Source organism: Polypterus senegalus, chromosome 6 (genome assembly GCF_016835505.1).
Source record: "Polypterus senegalus isolate Bchr_013 chromosome 6, ASM1683550v1, whole genome shotgun sequence".
NCBI lineage: Eukaryota > Metazoa > Chordata > Cladistia > Polypteriformes > Polypteridae > Polypterus > Polypterus senegalus.
The window spans coordinates 64,146,540-64,170,114 of NC_053159.1; the positions used below are offsets into that span (position 1 = coordinate 64,146,540).

Below are 23,575 nucleotides of genomic sequence, written 5' to 3' on the forward strand. Positions count from 1 at the left end.
AAGAAAAGTAAAATAAAAGAAAGAAAGAAAGAAAGAAAGAAAGAAAGAAAGAAAGAAAGAAAGAAAGAAAGAGTTGATTGTTGTGAGACTTGTTAAAATATTTAATAAAAGAATTTGTTTGAACTTGGACTGCGCTTGGTGCAATTGTGTCTGAGGTTTGGCGGTCTGTGACGCCCCCTAGTGGCCAGATTTGGAAAACCAGTTTCTGCTGTGGGGCTGCATGGTACAGCGAGTAGCGTCGTAGCCTCTTAGCACGCTGACACCCGATTAAAACTGATTTCTTAATGGAGTTCCCATGATCTTTTTGAGATCACGTGGACTCTCTTTTATGGGGTGATGTGAACTGGAGACTTCCTATTGCTTCGAAACGAATACACCACCCAACGCAAATTCGTGCTTTAACATGTTAAATACATCTTTTTTTTTTCTTAACATACAAGTCAGGTTTATTGGAAACTGAATTGGCTCATTATGGGTAACTGCGGAGGTGTGTCTGACAACTTCACATTTAATAAGCGTGTCCGAAAGTGGCTGTCTGGCTGAGCGCACTTTATCTGCACGCCTCTTGCACCTTCTCCCGCTTACTAAATGAAAACGCTTGCGAAGTCTTAAATGTGGATTGCTGCACACATAACTATAACCACTAGGGGGAGCCAAGAGCCCTTTTTTCAAAAATAATTGAAGGCCGCTATTCATTCATTAGTTTCAAAAATGTGTAACGCAGGGATAATTTAGATCAGTTTATTTGAATTTATGGCTTTCGTATCTCTTTTAGGAATCTGTGTACGGAATTGCGTCTATGTCATTAGAAATATAAATATGACAGACCATACACAGCAAACAGCCGATCATAAGCAGCCAATAAAACAAGATCATACGAAAACCAGTCCATCCGTAATTTTAATAGGACGCCATCACAAGGCAATTACAAACCAAACAATAATACACTTCGAAATAGCAAGATTACCGAACACATGATATAATATAAAGAAACAATAAGAAGATCTATAAAGGTAAAAATGATGTGCTCTGATTGACGGTACAGATGAGCTGATTCAAATTAGCGGTGGTAGAGACAGGAATGGGCGGAGTTTGAAATAGGGGTTGGTGGGCAGAAAAAAAAGATAATATTATAATATAAATATTACAATTAATTAATAATTGATAATTAAAATAATTGGGTTTTTTTAGAGTCACACCCGTACTGCTACATATTTACATTACATTTCAAGTCACACATCATAATTTACTCGTAATAAAAAGTTACAAAATAACCTACAACCTTACAATTACAGGTTTAAAAATCTGAAAAAGTAGAATTTACGTTAGCGATAGTGAAATTGCATAATTATTTGTGTCCTCTTATTGTTGTTATAAAGTTAGATATGCATTGCATAATATGTAAGTGTTCCGGGATAACTGTGTGTGTGTGTGTGTGTGTGTGCGTGTGTTCATCCAGCGATGGCCTGGCGTCCTGTCCAGGGATTGTTCCTGCCTTGCCCCGTTCAGCTTCCTGCACTCTTACTTTCCTGGAGTGTATGGTTCCTCGTAGAACCATTACTTGGCAAAACAATGATTTTATTCTTGAAGGATCCTTTGCATATGACATTGATTCTTTGGGCTTTGAACAGGTTCCATATATGTGGAAAAAAACGACAATCTTTAATATATATTAGGCTTTCTAGCAAGATACTTACAAATTAAGAAAACCTGAACTTTGCCTGAAGAGAACCCTGTTGGTATTTAACAAATCTGTCATCCTCTGTTCATGCAAGGTATCTGAACTTGTTACTAATCTTAACAAAATATATGCCTGGAATGTTCATGTGGATTGTACTTTTGGGAAAAAAAAAATTCCCCCTTTGCGTATCGTCGCTCTGAAGAACCACGTTGGCACCTTTACTAAGAATGTGCGTTCCTGCTCTGGGTTATGATGCGGATGGATTGATGGAAAGTTGAAGCGCCTTTGATTTGTTGTTTACTTCATCAAACGGACATTTGTTGTTTATTAAAGGTTTTGTCACTGTGGAGTGTGTGTGACGTCACGCGTAACAGGTTTGCTCAGACCGCCACACCGCTACTTGTACAGACGGCACGTTCACGCGGACGCGGACACAAAAACGCGCTGCTTTATGAGGGGCTGATGTGACAACTAAAAGAAGGTGATACTGAAGCCAAGATATGCAAGTTGAAGTGACCACTCTCAGGTGAATTTGAAACAAGAGCGTATCCGTAGTAGGACAGAATGGTTTCTGTTTGTTTTATGGACAGGCGACTTGTCAGTGCTGCTGAGGTAGTATGAATTGAGTGATCATATTCGTTGCTTATCAACCTATTTACATAACATGTAACCTTAAATAATAAAAAGTAAACTCTTGAGAAATTAAACAACGCTTTATTGGGGATGTCTTTTAGTTGCATATAGTGCTTCCGTTTGGGGGGCATATCCCTTAAACTCCGCTTATTGTGACAGGTACAGCTCACTGAAATGCAGTGAAGAAAATGTGAGTGATTTGGATGTGTTAATGGGCTGGACTGATACCCAGTCAGGGGTCGCTTCCTTGTGCTCAGATCTGCTGTGATGGCATTAAGTGAGAAAGAGATGAGATGACATGAGATGAATGCGACCGCTCACGGTGCGCCACCAGCCAATTTAGCAGAAAACTTCAAAGCGTAGGAGCGACAAACCTAAATAAGCCTTTGATGGCAGTTACACTGCACTCCAGGCACCAGCAAATTAGAGCGTGACATTTTAAATTCTCTTTGTAGAAGCTTTTTAACGTTATACTGATTCAGTAAAAATTGATTATCTGGAAAGTTAAAGTTTTACTGAAGCTTTCAGGAAAATGGCCAACAATTTGTTTTACATAGTGTCTTATATTGCAAGCACTGCAGTCCAGCATTTAAACTCACAGCCAAACAGCATGGCTTAGTGGTTAGGACATTGGAGTAAAGAAACACAAAGATGCCTGTTCAATCCAAGCTCTGGGCACTCTGCCCCACTGTCACATAGCTTGTAATGCTTTAACTATAGAAATATGGAAACAATTGTATCATGATTTTGTCCTTGTAAACACCTTAACATATCCAGAATGGCAGTATAATGATGTGTTTATTACAAACACATAGAAAACACGTGATCTGTTTTAGGGAATATGCAAACTCAAGATATAAGGCATCATACAACACCCAGCAGCTATAGCTAAGCATTGGAATCAGTAACTGCCACCCTCTTGTTGTCATCCCACCTGTCTGTTTTATAAGTACTTGGAAACTGGGAGAACATGCAAAGACAGAGATTTCACCCGCAGGAATCAAACTCTGGTTACTGTAGCTCTGACATTCCACTAAGCCACCCATTATTGACCACTCTTAATCCATTTTAGACTTGTGGGAGCTGGGGCCCATTCCAGCAGTATCAAGCTATTAATCAGCTCAGGATAAGGTGGCAGGTCAGCAAAGCACCCACAGACATGTTTTGATTTAGAGTTGCCAGTCTGAGATTACAGAAAATATTCTGTATTTACAGAATTAGGGAGACCATACAAACTCCACTCAGACATATTACTGACCAGGACTCTTGAACTTTTAACTATTTTCTCTCCTTCTCCTCCTCCTCCATCCATGTAGTTTCTAAACCACAATTCCAGTTCAGGATGAAGGTGAGCTGATGGAAACACCGGTACAAAGTTGTGACCGACCCAGGGACACGATTTCATTTCAGGGCACACATACACGTATTAGGAAAGTTTACAATTGGAACTTAACCTAACAAAGGCTGTCCAGTGCAACAGTGATAATTCTGCTGTCTTGCAGTAAGGAGACGATGGCTTGTGTCTCAGGTGCTCCTTGTGTGGAGTTTGCATGTTCTGCCTATGTCTTTGTGGGGTTCTCCAGGTGCTCCAGTTTCCTCCCATTCTCCAAAGACATGCACGTTAGGTGAGTTGGTAATGTTAAATTGTCCCTAGTGTGTGTGTGTGTGTGTATGTATGTGTTCGCCCTGCAATGTACTGGCACCATGTCCAGGGTTTGTTCCTGTCTTGTGCCCCTGCCCTATACTAGCTGGGATAAGCTGCAGTCTCCTGGTTTGGATTAAATGGGTTAGAAAATGACATGACGTAACCTAACATGCTACTCTTTGAGATGTGAGAGGAATAAAGCAGAGAACATCCAAAGCCCACAGCGACCAGGGTGGGACTGGACCCAGCATTCTGGAGATGAGAGACAGCAACACTAACTGCTGCGGCACTGTATAATAATGCATGCGTATTAAACCTGCTTCATCAAAACCACTGGGGGCTGGTGTCTATATTGATATCACTGGGCTGAAGGTGGAAATCAACACTGAATAGGACGTCAGTTCACTTTGAGGAACTCATTGCCATAGTCCCACTGGAGCCAAGTAATGGCCACCAGTTGTCCTAAGCTACACATCTTTGGGATGTACTGTAAGAGAACCCAGAGAAAAAGCTCACAGGATGCTGTGTGGGAAGAATGTGCAAAGTTCACACTGCCAACAACTGGGCATGGGATTTAAACCCAGGTTGTTTTATCAGTCAGGTAGCAGTGGTAACAACTGCACCTTCATGCCATGTATTAAAAATGCCAAGAATAATAAAGAGACACTATTATGTAAGTGGCCTTAAACTGGCCCAGTGTGTGAATGGCCTCCTGTCCTTTAGCCAATAATTCAGAGGTAGGCCTCAAAAACTGGTTTAAACAATGTGCAAATTACTGTGTTATTTAATGTTCTTTTCTTTAATGTTTTCACGTTAGCTAATATAAATTAATGAATTCATATTTTAATTAATAAAATGTTTTGTCATTGTTGGTAATGATCAAATTTATTTTAAACAATTAACATAAAGGTCTTTTAAAAAGCATTCCTCTATTTTGCTTTACTGATCTTTATTCATATAGCACCTTTTGAAGTGACTGTCATCCCAAATAACTTCTAGAACTATCAAGAGAGCACAAATGACCAGCTGGCCAGAGGCAGGATGGGTTTCAAATCTTTCTCTTCCGCAGTCCGTGTCAGTGACCAGAAGGACACTGCTGTATTCATTACACTCTAATGCTTGTCATAATGCAAACCTTTCAATTCTTTCAGATCTTTATGTCTGTGAGCCCTGCCAGAAGTGGCAGTGGTCACCAGCTGCCAGCCAGACCTGCTTTGCCCGTACCTTGGAATACCTGGAAATGTCTGACAGCTTAGCCGTGCTCCTTCTTGTCATCGCAGCACTGACCATACTTCTGATAGCAGCTGTGGCAGCTGTCTTCCTGCGCCATCTGGACACTCCAGTGGTTCGTTCGGCAGGAGGCAGGACATGCCTGGTCATGCTGGCTTCACTGGCCAGCGCCTGCAGCAGTATCTACTTTCATCTTGGACTGCCATCTCACATTTCCTGTATTCTTCAGTACTCCGTATTTTGCATCAGCGTCACAGTGTGCCTGTCCTGCATTGCTGTGCGGGCCTTTCAAATTGTGTGTATCTTTAAGATGTCCTCCAATTTTCCCAAGGCGTATGAGTGGTGGGCAAAGAACAATGGCCCCCAGATGTTTATCCTCATCTCATCATTTACTGAGCTCTTCATCTGCATTCTGCATGTTCTTCTAGACCACCCATTACCTATTGAGGAGTACTCCAAATTTCCAGATAAGATTGTGCTGGAGTGCAGTGGGAGTCAGTCACCAGTGACCATTGTGGAGCTTTCCTTTGTGGCCCTTCTCAGCTGCATATGCTTTGCTTTAAGTTACATTGGCAAAGATCTCCCTGCCAACTACAATGAAGCCAAGTGTATCACCTTCAGCCTGCTCATCTACTTGCTCTCCTGGCTCGCTTTCTTTACAACAAGCAGTGTGTACCAGGGAAAGTATATCAATGCAGTGAACATCACCGCAACTCTGGCTAGTGTACTGGGCATTCTTGGAGGTTACTTCACCCCAAAGTGCTACATCATCCTGCTGAAACCTCACATGAATACTGCAGCACATTTCCAGAACTGCATTCAGATGTACACCACAAAGAAGAGCGACTACTAATATCAGCACTCTGGAAGTGTGCAAGCAACAGGAATGAAATCTTAGTCGGCCTGCCAGTTCAAACCCTGCACAAGTCCCACTCATCACTCACATGAGAGCCAGAAGCAAACCAGAACCACTCATCTTACCTCGTGCTTTGGGGGAGCCTTGAAAATGTTATCAGATCCTGGAATTATCCTGGAATCTGGAAGGATTCCTGCAATTTATATGAACTGTTTATTAATGTTATTAAATGTTTAATCAATATTAATCATTGTTTTGTTATTAAATGTTTATTAATTACTGTTTGTAACAGTAGTGTTGCACAGGTGTGTTATGAATGAAATATTTTCCCTGAAATAGTCTGACAGTACGCAGGAGTTCCAGTCATTGTGGCCTACTACTAAAAAATGTATTTTGGGCATAAAATTTGTGGAAAACTGGGTTTTAATACCATCTAAAGGGTTCCACTCTACAAGAACTAAAGACCTAGAACCAGAAATCTTTAACATCAGTGCATCAATAAACGACCAAAATGACATACTTGTAACACGAATGGAAAACTAGACTGGTGTAGTGTTAATTAGGACAGGCACATGATGCACAGATTGACTTCCTATGTTGCTAGACTGAATGATATTATCCACCCAGCAGGTTACCAAATCATTTCATATTATTTTAGGGTAGTGATAGGTCAAATCCTAACCTGGCAGCTTCAAGCAGAACCCACTGTAATCACAGGGCACTTGTGCTGCTAACATAAACCATGCATTTTTAAGAAATGGGAGGAAAACTCACACACAATCAAGGAGGACATGAAAAAGACACATCCTGGTGACCTGGCCAGGATTTGAAACCAGGAGACAGCAGCATCACTACTAACTTGTGCCCACCTGGGGGAACTTCATGTCTTTTAATTCCATCTTGCTTGATAAACTTCCCTAACTTCATCATTTAAGTTACTGAATAGAAGACAGAAAACCAAAGAACAAGGCGACCTGCAAAGAAGCAGTTCATTCAGTTTTAGTCACACCTGAGCGTTCTATTGAAGATGAAGTATACACTGCTGTTATTGTTTCAGTTGTTTCAATAGATGCTCAAATAAAGTCAGGATTTAGTATCTGATGGAAGGATTGGCTGCAGTAAACACCCGTGGCTTCTATGATTCAACCCAAATCCTAAGCAGCAGCACTGACAACTGTGCCACCATGCCATCCCATCAGCTGCACCATCGTACAACGTAATTCAGGTAAAAGTTTATTTAGGAGCATTAGTAACATCTCCTCAACAGCCCACCTTTTGAAAACCTCACCTTACTTAAGCTGGTAGAGAGAAAGAGTAATTGATAAAGTGGCACCTGAGGCACTGTAATGACATTGATTGAATTTTGAATATGCTTCATTTGATTCTTTTGCCCTGAACTCTAAGGTAGTTCTTTTGTGTGTTTTATGGTTACAGACTTGTTTTATACATGTTAATTTGTTATAAATGTTCATACACATGCAATGCATTTTATGTATTCTATTTATCTGTTGAGCAAAACACCTTGACTTGGTACTCTGAGTTTAAAATAAAGACTGATATAATTAGTGGAGTTCAGGCTAGAAAGTATTTCAATTAAAAACACACACACACATATTGTTGATGTGATCAACTGAATGAAGTGATGAGCTGTGGTCAGCCTTTCTATTTTACAAAACATAAACAGTTGCACTTCTAACACTGTCCATTACCCGTCCCCAGGTTTACAGATTAAACACACCACTCCATGTTATAAACACTCCAAATCAGGTACACTTTTCCAGTTGCTGGTGTATTATCTCTTTGGTAGCAGTTTCAAGAAATACCCCAAACAAATATGTAAAATAGATTGTTTATTAAAATTGCTGTATATGGGTTTATAAAACGTACGTTCAGCAAATTCCAAGAAATTTATACAACAATAAACCTTACAAAAGGTAATATTTAGATTATTCAATGCAATCTCAATATGCATCATACAGATGTTGAGGGGAGAATAGGGGAAGATGCAGGGAATTTGCATTTGGCAACAACACTTTCTATAAATATTATAGACACCAATTTTTACAATATGTAAAACTTTCTCTTCAAAATGAAGGAAGCTAAATACCCAACCGACCTCCATATTTTAGTTCCCCACCAACAGTGCCCCAGGACTTTATAAAACTCCATCAGCACAGCATTACAACTAATTAACATTCGCTATCGAACGTCTGGCACAGAGCCTAAAAGGCAATGCTAAGGAAACATTCCTCCTACTGAACAACCGGGGCAAATATTGCCGAACAATAATATTGGGAATTAACATTTCCTACTCAAAGAGGACATATTCTGACTGTCGCAAAAAGTAAAGTCACTCCATCCTCTGATTTGAACCAAAACAAGTGTCCAGACCGAGGATTCACCACGGCCTCCAGATGGAGCCGCCATTCTCCCGCACGTCGCTCTTGTGGATGCTTGGGACCGGCAGGTTGTTGGGTTCGGCTTTCTGGAAGTGAGTAAGCAGTTTCACTTGGGATGATTTCATCGGGTCATGAAAAGAGAGGAAGCGCAGAGTCTCTTGCAGGCACTTGGCGAAGCCCTCGCTATAGCCCTGCTGAAGATGTTCTGGTCGCGGCGACGCCTCCAGGCTGCTCTCTCTCAGGTAGCACACGGCCATCTCCAGGATGTCGGCCTTCTCCAGTTTCGAGGTGGCCTGCTGCCTCTTGAACTGGGGCTCCAAGAGCCTCTTGAGCTGCTCGATGCTGTTGTTAATACGATCTCTGCGCATTTTCTCCACCACGGGCTTTCTGAGCTGTACAGGAAAAGAAGAAGAATATTAAATTTCATATAACAAAATAATAATACTATTAATAATTAAGCTGGCCATGGGGCATTTATCTCTCGTCCATGTGTCGATTGTCACACTTACTTTTATCTTGTCCTTAGCGCTTAGCGTATAGCTGTTCAGTACGTTGACAGGAGCCATTGCTTCTTAAGTAGGCAGACGCAGTTAGTTAAACTACAGCAGCTCGCCGCCAGCCTTATTTATACTGCGCACGAGCTGCGGGGGGTGTGAGTCTCCGGATTACAGAGGTTTCCCACACTATCCGACCAATCAGCGGCTCCGGAGAAACAATGGGCCAAACTTCACGCTCAATTGACACACATTGCCTCGGGATAATAACCGTTTTCCAGATGAACAGGTGGAGGACACAGCGCGCACAATGCCGGGCGCCCGTGGAACTGGCTGGCAGAATGTGGGAAAATGGTAAAGAAAAAAAAAAAGGAATTTGCCCATTAACCGCCCCCTACCTGTGACAGTACTCCTGCCCTTGTGCCGCTTTTATCAAAACAGCAGTAAAGGCGGGAAAAAATACAAAAGTTCTAGTCCACTTGAAAAGACCTGAAAATGTGCAGCCTAACCTCCAGTCCTAAGAGGATTTGAAGAAGGCGCTGAGCCTTTTCCCGCTAAAGAGATCAAACGCTCTTTTATTCACCTTCCCCAAGCGATGCTTTAAAATACACATGAATGAAATATAACAATCTGAAGCATTATAAACTTGAAAATAAAATGCGACGTTTGCTCGGAGTGAGCTCTGGTGTGTGCAGCTTGCCTTCTTGCCGGGTTTCTTGCTCCCTGTAACTCTGTACTGAGGTAATGCAGAGGTGGATACAATTTTCAGATTCATATACTTCACCATTCAAAAATTCGAGACATTGTCGCATGTCTTTTATTCAGGCTTTGGAACGGGAATTTATGGCTGACATATATATGAGTTTATTTTTGATAAAAATTTGTTCAGGTACAGATCAGATCAATAAGCTATTTATCATTCTACACCTCCGTGACTTGCAGGATTAATTCTTATCATCGTTCATTGCAAATTGCATTGTGGCGCAAGCAATACTAAAATAGGTCACCATTCTATGTCTGTAAACACACATTTAAAATGAGCAATTATACTTTAAGCTTTTATTTATTTGGCTGACGCCTTTATCCAAAGAGACTTAGAGCATTTGAGATATATATACACTTAGTCACATCTCTTTTTTTTCCAGTTAGAACACTGGTGGGTGAACTGACTTTCTCAAGGTCACACACTAGCAGGATTTGAACCCACAACCTCTCGGGTTGCAGTCCAGAGCCTTAACCACTACGCCACACCTTAGATAGTGCAATGACTTAAATAAATATTATTAAAAGACATTTATTTTCAAAAGTCGAACTAAAAAATAACTTAAACGCGGATGCTTTTTGTTTTGTAAAATAACCGAACAACCTGTTTATTACAATCCGTTAATATTTTTCAGAGAGCTTTAAAGTCAAATCTACCAGTATAATTTCAATTACAAATTTACTTTCGTATGCACACCTACTTCGCTTAATGGAAAGTCATTTAGTGAAACTCACAAACTAAATTGTTTAAATCAGGTGTGAAAACCAAAAAACGAAAGTATAAAATATTACGAGGGCATAGAGCAATGTTAAATGCGCTATATAAACTGTATATGTGAAACAGTTTTAGTCATTGGCCATTAGTAAAACTCCAGCAGAGTCCTTTAGCACGTGACAGTAAAGGAGAAAAACAAATGAATGAACACATACGAGCCGCTTTTCTTTCCTAGCATCCTGTTTCAGTTAGCCTGAATTAAATCATACCGATATACTTCCATAAAATCAAATTAAAAACACCGCATAATAATAAATACTAAATGTATAATCAACAAAAACGAGAAACAGAGCGTAGAAACATTAAAGGAGTTTTTCGTGCGTATGTATTCAAACCCAGCAATTTTCTACCTTATTAATTTTAACGACAATGTATTATATGCAGAAAATTTTAAAAAAGCTACAATCAATATTATTTTGCCATATGAATCTGCACGTTAAAGAATCGGTCATTGAAATGCTGGGTGCGGGCAGATGTGCGTAATTGCGCTTCTTATTATGCAAAACAACTACACTTAATTTTAATTCATAACTTTGAATCCAAACAGTCATGCGCGCTGAAAATCTTTCAGAATGCTTGAACGCTCGTGTCAACCCGCATGCTCGCCTCCAGTTCCACTGTGAAAACCGTTTCAAACTATGAGTTAATTTAATTTAAAGTATTAACTATCACTCATCGCCCATTGTGATAAAATGTTGAAAGCAGAAAGCGAAAGCTTATAAAGATTATTAAGCATATTTCAAGAATTCACAAAATGGCATATCTGCATTTGACGGTCTGGCTGTTAACTGCGCTTTTCAAGGCAAGGAACATTAGCGAGTGCAGATAAGAGATGCGCCACATTGAGTAGCCTTTTAATTAGTTACCAGTAACTAGCCTATTGTTTAGCTAATTAAAAAACTATTTAATAGCAGAATCTGAAGTGCTTGGTGGCGTTTCCAGTCTCTGGCTCCTGCATCATCAGCACACACAGGAGCCGGACGGGAGACTCACTTCCAATTGGTAACAGTCGACAGGACTTGTGGTGACGCGGCTCACGTCCAGATGGTCCGCTGGGAATCGGCCGCTAAATAGAAAGGCATCGCTAATGAGGCATTGAAAACGACACGCTTCTTTTGTGCGCGAGCTGAATGCAAGGAGTGTGGGAAAATTAAACGAGCCCGGGCTCCAGGATTCTTGTTTGAAGAATGCATCTGTTCCACGGGCAGAAGCCAGCTGCGCTTTCTGTGGGCAGAGGCGATTGTTTAGAGGTATTTGGGAACTGCTGTCCTCCAGGGTGAATAAGGCCATTATATGTATAAATACATACACACTCGTTATGCTCGATCTATATATCTATGAATCACTTGAAAATTCACAATTTAGCTCTTTAGCACATTGGCAAACTATAAAAAACATCTTGTTCCCTGATGTCGCAGGTACAGGTAATCGTATGATAGCGATGACGTGTTTTTTTCATTCTTTGTCATTTAATCTGCCGACTGTACCCACCAATTGACTGGCGTCCCGTCCCAATTTTTTTTTATTGTCTTGATCCAGATGCTTCCGCGACCAACAGACCCCATATCATAAGATGTTTTGATGACAGATGTTTTTTCTAACCATTCGATCATTTTAATGGACCTATTAATTTTCGACACGGCCCATTAGCTGTTATGAAACTTTCTACAAAAAAATGCACCGATATGACATAAAATACAGAATAACATTCAAATATGAAACTAAATTTATCATGAATCTATGCTGACAACAGTATAGTCTCATCCTCGTTTGTATATGTTAACGGATGTGACACAAGGTGTCTTCTAATCGAGTGCTTCAAACGGAACGCGGGGACTTCTGAGGAACACTCGCTATTCAATTTCGTTTTCTAAATCGCTTCTCTGAGTAGACCCAACAGTCGAAAACAACATCAAAACGCTCCCACGGCGACCTCAGTCTTTGTGGTGACTTCATGGGGCCGCGAGGACAGAGTGGAGGGCATCCTCTTTTATCTCCCAGAGGAACCTCTGCCTGTATGCGTGTGGGTCTCTGCTCTTTGAGAGATTCCCACAGTGGCCCTCCAATGAAGTGCTACCCAAGTGACAATGGAGCCTACGCCTTCACGCTCATAGCAGCCTGCAGCGCTAAGGACTCTTGAACGGGTGAGCAGGTGGTCCTCGGGGAACGCAGAAAAGGAGAAAGAGAGAGAGAGTGAGAATGAACTTTAATGTTTGTGCTCAATTACATTCTTGGCTCTCACGATCTGCCCATTCACAACCATGGCTTTGGCGGGAAAATGAGCTCTTCCAGGTTCTGAGCCCTCCAAGTGCGCTTTTGCCAAAGCCGATGGACCCACCGCCCCCACCCCCGACCCCACCCCCACCCCCACCCCGACCCGTGTCTGCTGTGTTGGACGAGCGTGCGGCTTAATTCAAATCTCGGCATCACTGTAAGTGCACGGCTCAGGGGTTGTGACAGACCTTTAAACAGATCTTGACATTCATACGTGTGTTCTAAAAATGATTCTTTATAAGGACTAAAGCAAGCGGAAAAAAATGTCGAATTCTTCGAAAGTAATTCCAGATGCTATGTAACCACAGAGTTTATAGCAGTCACTAAACTTTGAACAATGCCATTAAGCACCTCTTAAGAAGGATATACATATTGTATTTCTTTACTAGTTTTACAAGTGAAAAAAGCACCCAATTATATTTAGATGCCTATCTTAAGTTTGTACCAATTTTAAAAATAATCTGTTCTAATACACTGCAAATCAAATTAGTTTACTTTGAAATCTTCAGAGTAGTGCATTTGACTCTGCATAGTTAGGAGGACTACAAGTGTTACAGTGTTGAGTAAACTTAATTCGACTTTGTCCTTTATTTTGCTTATGCTTTTCAATTATGACAATACATTTCTTGTTCTGAGTGTTAGCAACCCAAATTTATTTGGATTGAAAGCCTCAAAGCTGTAGACGGATGAAAGCACAGGTTACAGCAGTCATTGCTTTCAGAATCTTGTTACTTTAGATTATTCTGATTTTGGATTGTGCATGTTCACCCTGGGTGGGTTTCCTCTGGCTCCCTCTTCCAAAGACACAGGTGAACTGGTGATGCTAAATTGGCCCTAGTGCATGTGTGGGTGTGTTCACCCTACAAAGGACTGGCACCTTGTCCATGGTTTGTTTCTGCCTTGTGCCCAGTGCAAGCTGGAATAGGCCCCAGCCACCAGGTTGTGACATTGCCAAAAATTTTCAGATGGGGAGGGTGAAACAAAGTATAGGAGTCAGGTGCAGAAAGAACTGTTTGCAACTTAACATCAGCAAAACTAAGGAACTGATTATTGACTCTTGCTACAATAAAGAGCCACTATGTTAGGACACTATTAAAAGAGTGGATGTAGGGGTCATCAACTCCTAAAAGTACTTGGGGTCCACATCAATGACAGGTAGGACTGGTCTCATAACAAAGGGGGGCAATATAAGAAATGGAGACTGTGTTCCTTTAATGTGGGAGGTGACATCCTTCACATCTTCTATAACTCTGTTGTGACAGACAGCTGGGGGCTTTGCCCGGTCAGGACGCCCTTCTGAGTAGAGGACCAGGGGAGAAGACATGCCAAGAGCAGTACCTCCCTTGGGAAACGAGAGGGCAGCCCCCTTGGTTTGCATCGGGGCCATGGGTTTGGAGCTTGGAAGATCAACCCTGCTGGGGCCTGTGGCCACCAACAGGGGACGCCTGGACAGCTCCGGAGCCTTGGTCTGCTGCACTTCCGCCAGAAGAGGATCTGGGTTCCTATGCAGCACTTCTGCCCCACCTGGAAGTGCTGCTGGAAGATGATCAGGGAGCACATGGAGCGGTTTCTGGTGCAGTATAAAAAGGCTGCCTCACTCCATTCAGAAACTCAGAGTCGGGAGGCAGAGAACAGAGCTTGCAAGAGAGTAGTGGAGGCAGCAGTGAAGAAAGAGAGAAGAAAAGAAAGGAGCGAGTTTATTGTGGGTTTGTGCATTGTGTGGTGCTGTAGAAGAACAATAAACGTATGTGTTTTTGACTCCTGTGTCCTGTGTCAAGGCTGATCTTTCCACATCTGTGATGGCCAGTGTGACTTTCTACATCGTGGTGTGCTGGACTGGTAACATCACTTCAAGAGAGACCCACTAAATTAACAAGCTAATTACAAGGGCAAGCTCAGTTATAGGGCCCCCTGGAGGTAGTAGGAAAGTATAGAATTAAAACAAAACTGAGTGCCATTATGAACAATGCTGCACATCCTCTCTCTGACACATTAACACAGAGAGCTTTCAGCCAACAATTCGTTCAGCAGAAGTGTGTCAAGAAACGCTACTGGACTCCTTTATACAAACCAGCGAAGTGTTATAGGTCTGTATAATGCTTCACTATAAATGTAACTATAGTCAGAAGTTTTCTAAGAAAAAAAAAATTAAAAATTTTAAAGAAAAAAGTGTGTGTGCATATCTATCTATCTATCTATCTATCTATCTATCTATCTATCTATCTATCTATCTATCTATCTATCTATCTATCTATCTATCTAAGTAGATGGGATGTTCAAAATGTTTCCACACTTTCATATTTTCATTGGAAATGTGAAGGCAGGAGGAGCAGTAATTAGGCATTCAAAAGTTGGTAAAACTTTGGGAACATTGCATCAGAAATGAAGGTGACTATGTAGAAAAGTAAGGTAATTTGTTTTTGAAATTCTTAATAAATTGACTTAAAAAAAGTGTGAAAACTTCTTGAACATAGATGTTGCAGGTGTTTATAGTATTCTTTATACTTTGTTAAACATTTTCCACAAAATTCAAACCATTATATTTTTGGAATTAATTACAGACAATACATATCAAAGTCAAATAAAATTAAATGTAAAGCTACAATATGGTTGTTGGTAAAGGTGCTACATAAGCTTAGATCATCAGAATGTTTCAAGTGGTACTTAAACTTTGTTAAAAATATTTGAACAAACTTGCATTACTGAAATGATTGTATTTTCAGATTTTAGACTTAACAGTTGTGGACGCCCAGGAGGACAAGAGGAGGGCTTCTGCCTCCTCCAGACCGCGAGGGGGCGTCCGTCCTGGTTGTGCAGGAGGCCTCGGGTAGGGGGCTTGGAAGCCCAGCCCTGTAGGGACCCGTGGCCACCGCCAGGCGGCGCCCCAGTGCCTATTTATCCCGGGGAAGACGACAGGGGACACCCGGACGGCTTCCGGGTGCGCAGCCGGCACTTCTGCCACACAGGGGTGTGGCCAACTCTAATTGCCGGGAAGCAGCTGAAACCCATCCGGGTTCCCTTAAGAGGGGCCGCCTCCCTCCAGTCATTGGTGGATGTCGGTAGGTAGCGAGACAGAGCTGGGGAGAGGACTGGAGGCGACCAGGAAGAGAAGGCACAGAGACTGTGAGCCCTGGACTTTGGGGGAATCGGTGCAAGAGGCACTGGGGTTGATGCACTACAAACTTGTAAATATTGTAAATAAACGGTGTGTTGGGTGAACTTAAGATGTCCGTCTGTGTGTGTCCGGGCCAGCTTTCACACAGTATTTTGTATCAGAGTGTGTCAAAATATTAAAATGTGCAAGAAATAGCTGGATAGGTTTATATAGGTTTATTATTAAGAATAAACAACTTAATACCTTAAAGAGTTATTAAATTTATAGTGTTGCTTTCCTTTGGAGAACTACTTATTAAAATCAAATTCAAACATACTGTGCCACTCTGTATACAGTACTTACTGAAGGGGCGTTTGTGCAGATCAATACTTTAAGGATTTTTGCTTCCACCTTGAATATGTCTAGACTTCAGTTTCCTACAACCAAATACTGGAAATTCATATCAGAGAGTGCATTACAGATTGAAATGTATCTTCTGCAATGAGGAGCTCTGTTGGCGTTTGGCACAAACTGTCTACTTCAGTAACTAAGCTCTTGTTTGCTCCTGAGTGAAACGCATTACAGTTTTATTCACTTGTCAGTATTTCTGACAATGAAAGGCTGGTGGTCTTGGTACTATTTCAGGGCTTCAGGAAATTGGAGTGTACATTACTAGCTAAACAGACAGAGGCTTGTTTGGTAGTCTGTCCCAGAATTGGTGAAGCCTTATCATTCAGTTAATTTTCTCATTAACTTCTTCTGAATTTATTTACATTCAGACTGTTTCTTACATCTCTTATTATTGTGATTATTATTATGAATCATATTGAACTACAATAACATTTTTTGCTTTTCACAGGAATTGTGAGTGATTTTTGCCTTAGCCCACAAAATGGCCTTTTTTTGTGGTTTCAGGTCAAAATCATTATCCATAGCTTTTCTTTGCTCCATCAGTAAATCAGTTCATTTTTATATTACACACTAACCATTTTCAAGTTGAGTGTGGTGCAAATGTATAATTTTAATAAAACACAAGTTTAAATAAAACATAATTATATTCAGTAAATCACAACAGAGATTGTGTAGTGTTTGGGGTTCAAATCCTAGACGAGGCATGGGGTCTTTAAGAAGTTTGTACTTTTATTATTATGTTCCATTTTGCTAAGAGAGTTAGTGTACCCTGAAATGGACTCCTGCAGTGTCAGTTTTCATCTTGTGCCTGACGTTACTGGCATTGACTTCATCTCCTCATAACTGTGAAGGTTGTGTCAGTAAAACATTATGCAATATGTCATTGTGTCTAGAAAGTGTTTGGTTTGCACATTAGACTCTTAAAGCTTTTTATTGTAACATTCAAGTAAATGGCCATAATCTCTAATTCTGGCAGAACAGAAGAAAGGTCAGCCTCACATTCACAATCTGCCATATTCAGCAGGACCACAGTGACAGTGTGAAAGAATACATGTCCTTTCGCATAGCAGCTCTAACATGAGCGTTCTGTAGTAAAGGTCTTCAGCCATAATGAAAACCCCGAGTCAGACTGGACACCTGTAATAGTAAGAAGTTCATTGTATTGGGGGCCTCACCATGAAAAGTTCTATTAAAGACATACATTTTTAAACATTTATACTGGGAATTTTATGGAGAACTACATTTAATGATCACATTTCAAACTCTGGAGTATAGGTAAAAATATGGTCTGTAAAGTAATGGGGAACAAAGCCATTCACAAGTTTATATCTCAAGAAAAGGATTTTAGTATTACCTTTAAAACAAATGTAGAGGTCTGAAAACTGTTAAATAGCCATACTTGATAGTTTCAGTTGTAGGCCTTGCTTCAGTATTTTGAAATTAATGTAAAGTAATCCTAAAATATTTACAAAAAAAAAAAACTCACACTAAGCCTGTAGTAACTGTATGCAATCAGTTTTGTTTGATACAAATGAATGATGCTCTTTCCCATATTGCATAGTGAAAAGATAGAGATATTGAGGTGATATAACAACTAAACATTCAGCTGATATCACCCATGAATACAATCTTGTTAAAATATAAACCAGCATTAGCCACCCTTGTGCTGCTACCAGCAGAATATTCTCCTGACAAGGGCGCTACAATATCCACTACCCTGAGTTGAAGTCTCACATTTGTTTGCTGGCTGAACGGAGCTGGCATGTTCTCTTCATATTTGTATGAGTTTTTCCTGATATCTGATTCAACTCGGGCAACACGGTGGTGCAGTGCATAGCACTGTTGCCTCGCAGTTAGGAGACCTGGGTTTGCTTCCCGGGTCCTCCCTGCGTGGAGTTTGCATGTTCTCCCCGTGTCTGTGTGGGTTTCCTCCCACAGTCCAAAGACATGCAGGTTAGGTGCATTGGTGATTCTAGTGTGTGTGTGTGGCACCCCGCACAGGGTTTGTTTCCTGTTTTGCGCCCATGTGTTGGCTGGAATTGGCTCCTGCAGACTCCCGTGACCCTGTAGTTAGGATATAGCGGGTTAGATAATGAATGAATGGATGGATGATTCAACTTCTGCATCCTAAATATGTGAATGATTGGTTCCAGCCTTGTGCCAAATGCTGCTGGGATGGGCACCAAAATGGATTGTTGAACTACAAGGGACACAATGCCATGAATGATCAAACAACTTCACTAGCTGTTTTGATTAGTAAGAAGTAAAAGGCCTATGGTGCCTAACACTATAATATAATATAATATAATATAATATAATATAATATATCTTATTTCTTTTTTATTCATCTTTCGTAATTTCTTTTCTTTACATGGGTCCATATGATTCACTCTGAAATGCACTTCCTTCCTTACAGGTCATTGAAATTTGTATTTAATTTATATTTTGTTACCAGAGAAACTTCTTTCATATACAATTAATACCACAGGAGGACCACTGCATTTAGTTGGGTACATATGGCAGTCAGCCAAGAAGTAGTTCTGAGTGTTAGGATTTCAGGAAAAAGCAATGGTCAAAGAAAAAATGTACAGGGGCTACCAGCATTAATTGTTTCACAATGGCCTGGAGATTTATTGTAGCCTTTGACTCCAGAAGTAACAGAAGTGAACCATGTCTTCTATAGAATATTTAAAGGTCATTAGTAGCACGGGCAGATGTAGCCATGTGTTGGGCAGCAAAAGAACAGCCTGAACTCACATTTAATGCACTTAAACCTGTACAGTTACTGTTCGTTTTAAATGTGGTCACGATTTACTGAAATACTTCATATATATTGTCTACCTATTTGACTAGGTGATCACAGAATATCAAATTCTAAACAAAATTCACAATGCTAAGATACATTTAAGCTTAAAGGTTTTAACAATATACTCTCTTATCAATAATGGTTCTAAAATGGCACTTTGCTAGATGGCGTGGTTCCTTCTAGACCGGGCCGTCTTAACATCATCATAAGCTCCCTGGGCAAAGCAGTCCACTGGGGCCCCTGTTTTGATAGCAAAACAGAAACATACATAGGCACCAGAAACATTGTGGGCCCCTCTGCTCCTGGGGCCCCTGGCCAGTGCCCATTGTGCCCATACGTTAAGGCTGCCCTGCTCCTAGAACAATTGCTTGACAAAGAACCATTTCACTTTTGGAAGAGTTTATTGAGTATGAAATTGGTTATTTGGGCTTCAGAAAGGTTTCTAATGTGGACTCAACCTCAATATTTAATCTATAGGTGATGTATGGATACTAGCAGATCAAGAAAACTTGAACTTAATCTTTCTTATTGTAAACTTTTTAACCCACAGGCTTTTCACAAATCTGTTATCATCTATTATTGGTTATTTATGGAACCTGTTACAGATCTAATAATGGATTTCAAGTGTTCCTTCTGGAACCTTCATGTAGATTTTTTGGGGGGAGTCAAAATGTTTCTCCTACTATTTCATCCCTCTGAAAGACCACTCTGACACCTTCATTTTTAAGAGTGAGACACATGCTGCTTTAGGTAACCTACATTATTAAGTGACATGCTGGAGTCCCCAGAAACCAACAACAACAGTGTCAGTCTGAAAATAAAATCAGAAGGTACAGGCACACACTCAGTCCTGCCAGTTTAAAGACACCATCCTATGTATGCGTTATTGTTGGCAGGTATTGATTGACTCATACTTCTCTCGATCGTAAACTTGGAGAAGAGAAGTTTAAACCCGATGGACGTTAGTGGTGCCCATGTTGTTGGTCGGAGTCATCGTTCCCTTGGACTTGGGAAAAGTTAATTCAGAGGAGCGCAAAAAGCTAGCAATTAGCAAGTCAAATTAAAGGAACATGCACGTAAGCCGCAAAAATGCTTTACTCGAAGAGAGAAGACTTTTTAAAAACAATTTTATAATGAAAAGGATTGTTTTCTTTAGTTTGCACGTGTTCCTCGTGTATACGTGAGTCTTCATGCGGGCATTCCAGTTTTCCTCCCACATCCTCAAAGACACAAAGGCAGATTCAATCAGTGACTCCATATTAGTCCTGAGTGGGTGTGTGTGCCCGCTGTGAAGGGCAGGCTCCTTGTTCTTGGTGTATCTGCACCTGCACTGTACCCAGTGTGCCCGAGATGAGCCTCTGCAACTATGAACTGCGGGTTTACTAAAGTAATATTAAGAATATACGCGGCGCTAATGACGTCTTCTGGCTTAAAGTCAGCACAGATCACTGCGCCAGCAAGCGAGAAGAAGGCGCCAACTCTGAATCCGTCACAAAGTCCGATTCATGTCCTAACTCGTTTTTAACATAAAAAAGGGGGGTCTTTAAAGGGACAATGTCGTGCTATTGATTATGTGCAAAGGACCGGTTTCGTCATGTTTGCTTTGGGCGGTGAATTCGCAGGCTCTCAGATCTCCACGTCACACAAACAGCGCCTTGCGAAGTGTGTACTCACGACCTGGGGACGTGTGAGTTGTAGGCATGCCTACTTTCACACACTTCTCACCCATTCATTATCCGCTTTTCTCAGGAAGCCGCAACAAAAGACGTGTGCCTTTTGTATGAGAGCTTGACAGTTGCCTTTTAACGTGACATTCCCAATGGGGACATCTGTCTGCTAAATCGAGGGTGTGTGTGCCTGTTAGCGAAGGTATGCATTACAGGAAAAGAAAAAGCTTAAAACAAGGAGAGCAGCTTGTCCCCTTAGGGTCGTGTGAACCTTGTAAACAAATAACAAGTCTTTTAAACTTAACAGAGACATCCCACGTTGCAGGCTACACCTCTCAAACAAAGTAACCGGGCATCTAAGCAATAAACTTTTTCTTTCTTTATTTATTTCCATTAATAGACAACTCCATTAGAATAGTAATTGCCATATGCGTGCAACCTAGCCCTCCCAGATTATTTAAACGGTTTTAGGTTTGCCCTCTCTTTATGAAGTGTCAATACTGAAATACATATTTCGTCCCAAACAGCCAATTCATTAAATTAATCTTCAAGTAACTTACAATGCCACGGAACGAGCTTCTCATTCAAGATTTTGTCGAAGAGAAATTACTCCGGCAGGTTTCTGTGCGCGTTTTCTAATCAATGAACAAATGCATTTCAACTGCAAAAACTAAAACACAAGTTCCAAAATCCTTTTTATGTCGTTTTAATATTGATAATTATAATAAAATTGAAAGTGATTCTAATGTAGAAATGACTTGACTGCGTGCTACTCTGAACCGAGCCATTTCAATTGGTATTTTAGTGAAAATTGGACTGTGTATACCAATATAGAATATTTAATTCATGCTATTTTTTAATTCGTTTTTTTCTGATTAGGTATGCATTTTATTTTTAAATGTACTGTTCACATGCGTTTGACCACATTGGGCTCCGATAACTTTTTACGACTCCAAACTGTTATATTGGTCTCAGTTTAAGAAACGCACGCGTCCGCGAAAATGATGAATATCGCAGCAGCCTTATTGCCAGCAGCTGAATCTCGTGCTTGTTTGTGCGCATGTGCTCTTATCTGCTCAACTATCTGAAGTGTGCGATATTAACACGGGAAGATAAGCCGGTTTCATTGTGGGAGGAACTTTCCCAGGTTATAAAGTTGAGATCACGCTGTCTCTTTTGTTCGGGACGTTCTTCTTAACAGACAGCGCGCAATCACTTAACCATGCAGTCGTTTATCTTTTTTCTTTTGTCTCGAGGCAATCTCTGATTGGCTTTCGAGTGTGGGAAACCTAACTAAGCTGAAGACTCATGCATTCTAATGTAAATTGAGCTCTATAAATACCGTCGGAGCGCTGCCCTCCTCAGAAGCCGCTCTCGCTCTCAGAGAAAGCAATTCCTGAAACAATCAAGACACAATGGCACCTTGCAACTTCAACCACGAATATAATCTTCAGATGACAAATAAAGAAAAAAACAAAGTAAGTATTTTCTACACGGTGAATTCTCTGACTATGAATTAATGCAATGCTGTTTACATTAGTTATGCAAGTGCCACTTTATGTTCAGCTGACTAATCGCACTTACTGTTTGTATTTTTTAGCTGAGGAAACCTCTGGTAGAGAAGATGCGAAGAGATCGCATCAACAGCAGCATCGAGCAGCTAAAGTCTCTGCTAGAGAAGGAGTTCCAGAAAAACGAACCCAACTCGAAGCTCGAGAAGGCTGATGTTCTGGAGATGACCGTGAATTTCCTGAAGCAGCAGATGAGGCCACAGGTGGACTATGATAGGGGCTACTCCAGATGTCTGCAGGAGACCCTGCAGTTCTTGTCGCTGTGTGCTCCTCATAAAGAGGCAGGAGCTCGACTGATCAGGCATTTTAACGGAAGCCCCAAAATTGATGATACACCCAGCTGCCCAGCTGTGTATACCGTCCACAAACAGAAGCCTTCTGAGGTGCCCACCACGCTGTGGAGACCCTGGCAGAGTCTCTAAAGAAAAGTACATAAACCGAGAACACTATTGCTACAGAGCAACATCTGAAGGACTGCTTATTTGCAAAGTCTTGGTGGCCTTCCTGTTGATCAGATGGACATTGTCCTGTGATATTACTTTTTAGAAGGCATCCAAGTGCTTTTTTTATAATTTCGCTTCAGTGAAGTGGCATGATAACTGTTACTTATAGCTATACTTTTTCTGCTTTGTATCATTATTTGCATTCTGCCATGAGCAGATAAGATTTGGACTTTAGTAGGAGAAAAGCTCTCCAAAATGTGGACTCTTTATGAAGAAAGTTAGGTGACTTTATTTTAAAGAATAACTGTTGTCTTTTGTAAAGGCGATGGCCTCAAATATGATTGGCCTAGTAATAAAATATTAGAGGAATAGTTAAAGTTTTGTTCCAATGGGACCTGTTTTGCAAAGCCAAAGGTGAAAACCAGGCACATAGCTATGCTGGGGATCTGGCGCACAGTAAATCTTAGTGATTACTGAATATTTTTCCATTTTTTGGAAAGGCTAGCAGTTTGTGAAATATTGTTTTATAATATTCTTGTAATAAATCTATTCAGATGATACTCAGTCTGTGTATTCAATATTTTTTTAACATTAATCTCTTCCAAAAGGTTAAGAGTCATTTGGTGTTTAACCCAATAATCTCTACGAGTGTGTTTATTGCAAAATCCAAAAGAATGGTGGTTTTAAATATCTAAGCCTTCATATTTAATAATGCATACCTTTTGAAAGAAAGGGGGCCATGCAACTTAATTGTTTCTTTTTAGAGAGATCCAGCTCTAAGCAATCTCTTATTCAACCTTCCAATTCCATATAATGTATGTATGTAAGGCTTGG

At 40.7% G+C, this 23,575-nt stretch overlaps 3 protein-coding genes across 3 annotated transcripts in view; 2 read left to right on the top strand and 1 right to left on the bottom strand.

The window, feature by feature from the left end:
* Window positions 1–6,196, top strand: part of LOC120530624 (taste receptor type 1 member 1) — a 44,204-nt gene extending 38,008 nt beyond the window's left edge. The window contains exon 7 of the mRNA XM_039755045.1: window positions 5,111–6,196. Within this exon, the coding sequence (XP_039610979.1) occupies window positions 5,111–6,042 (932 nt within the window). The 3' untranslated portion in view covers window positions 6,043–6,196. The remainder of the gene's footprint in view (window positions 1–5,110) is intronic.
* Window positions 6,197–7,882: 1,686 nt separating this feature from the next.
* On the bottom strand, window positions 7,883–9,038 carry LOC120530533 (transcription factor HES-5-like). The gene is made up of 2 exons (XM_039754959.1): window positions 8,954–9,038; window positions 7,883–8,836 (listed from the first exon to the last, which is right to left on the bottom strand). The coding sequence occupies exons 1-2, from the start codon at window positions 9,008–9,010 to the stop codon at window positions 8,444–8,446; spliced, it is 450 nt and encodes a 149-aa protein (XP_039610893.1). The 5' UTR covers window positions 9,011–9,038; the 3' UTR covers window positions 7,883–8,443.
* Window positions 9,039–21,867: 12,829 nt separating this feature from the next.
* On the top strand, window positions 21,868–23,301 carry LOC120530534 (transcription factor HES-5-like). The gene is made up of 2 exons (XM_039754961.1): window positions 21,868–22,205; window positions 22,328–23,301. The coding sequence occupies exons 1-2, from the start codon at window positions 22,143–22,145 to the stop codon at window positions 22,718–22,720; spliced, it is 456 nt and encodes a 151-aa protein (XP_039610895.1). The 5' UTR covers window positions 21,868–22,142; the 3' UTR covers window positions 22,721–23,301.
* The last annotated feature ends 274 nt before the right edge of the window (window positions 23,302–23,575 follow it).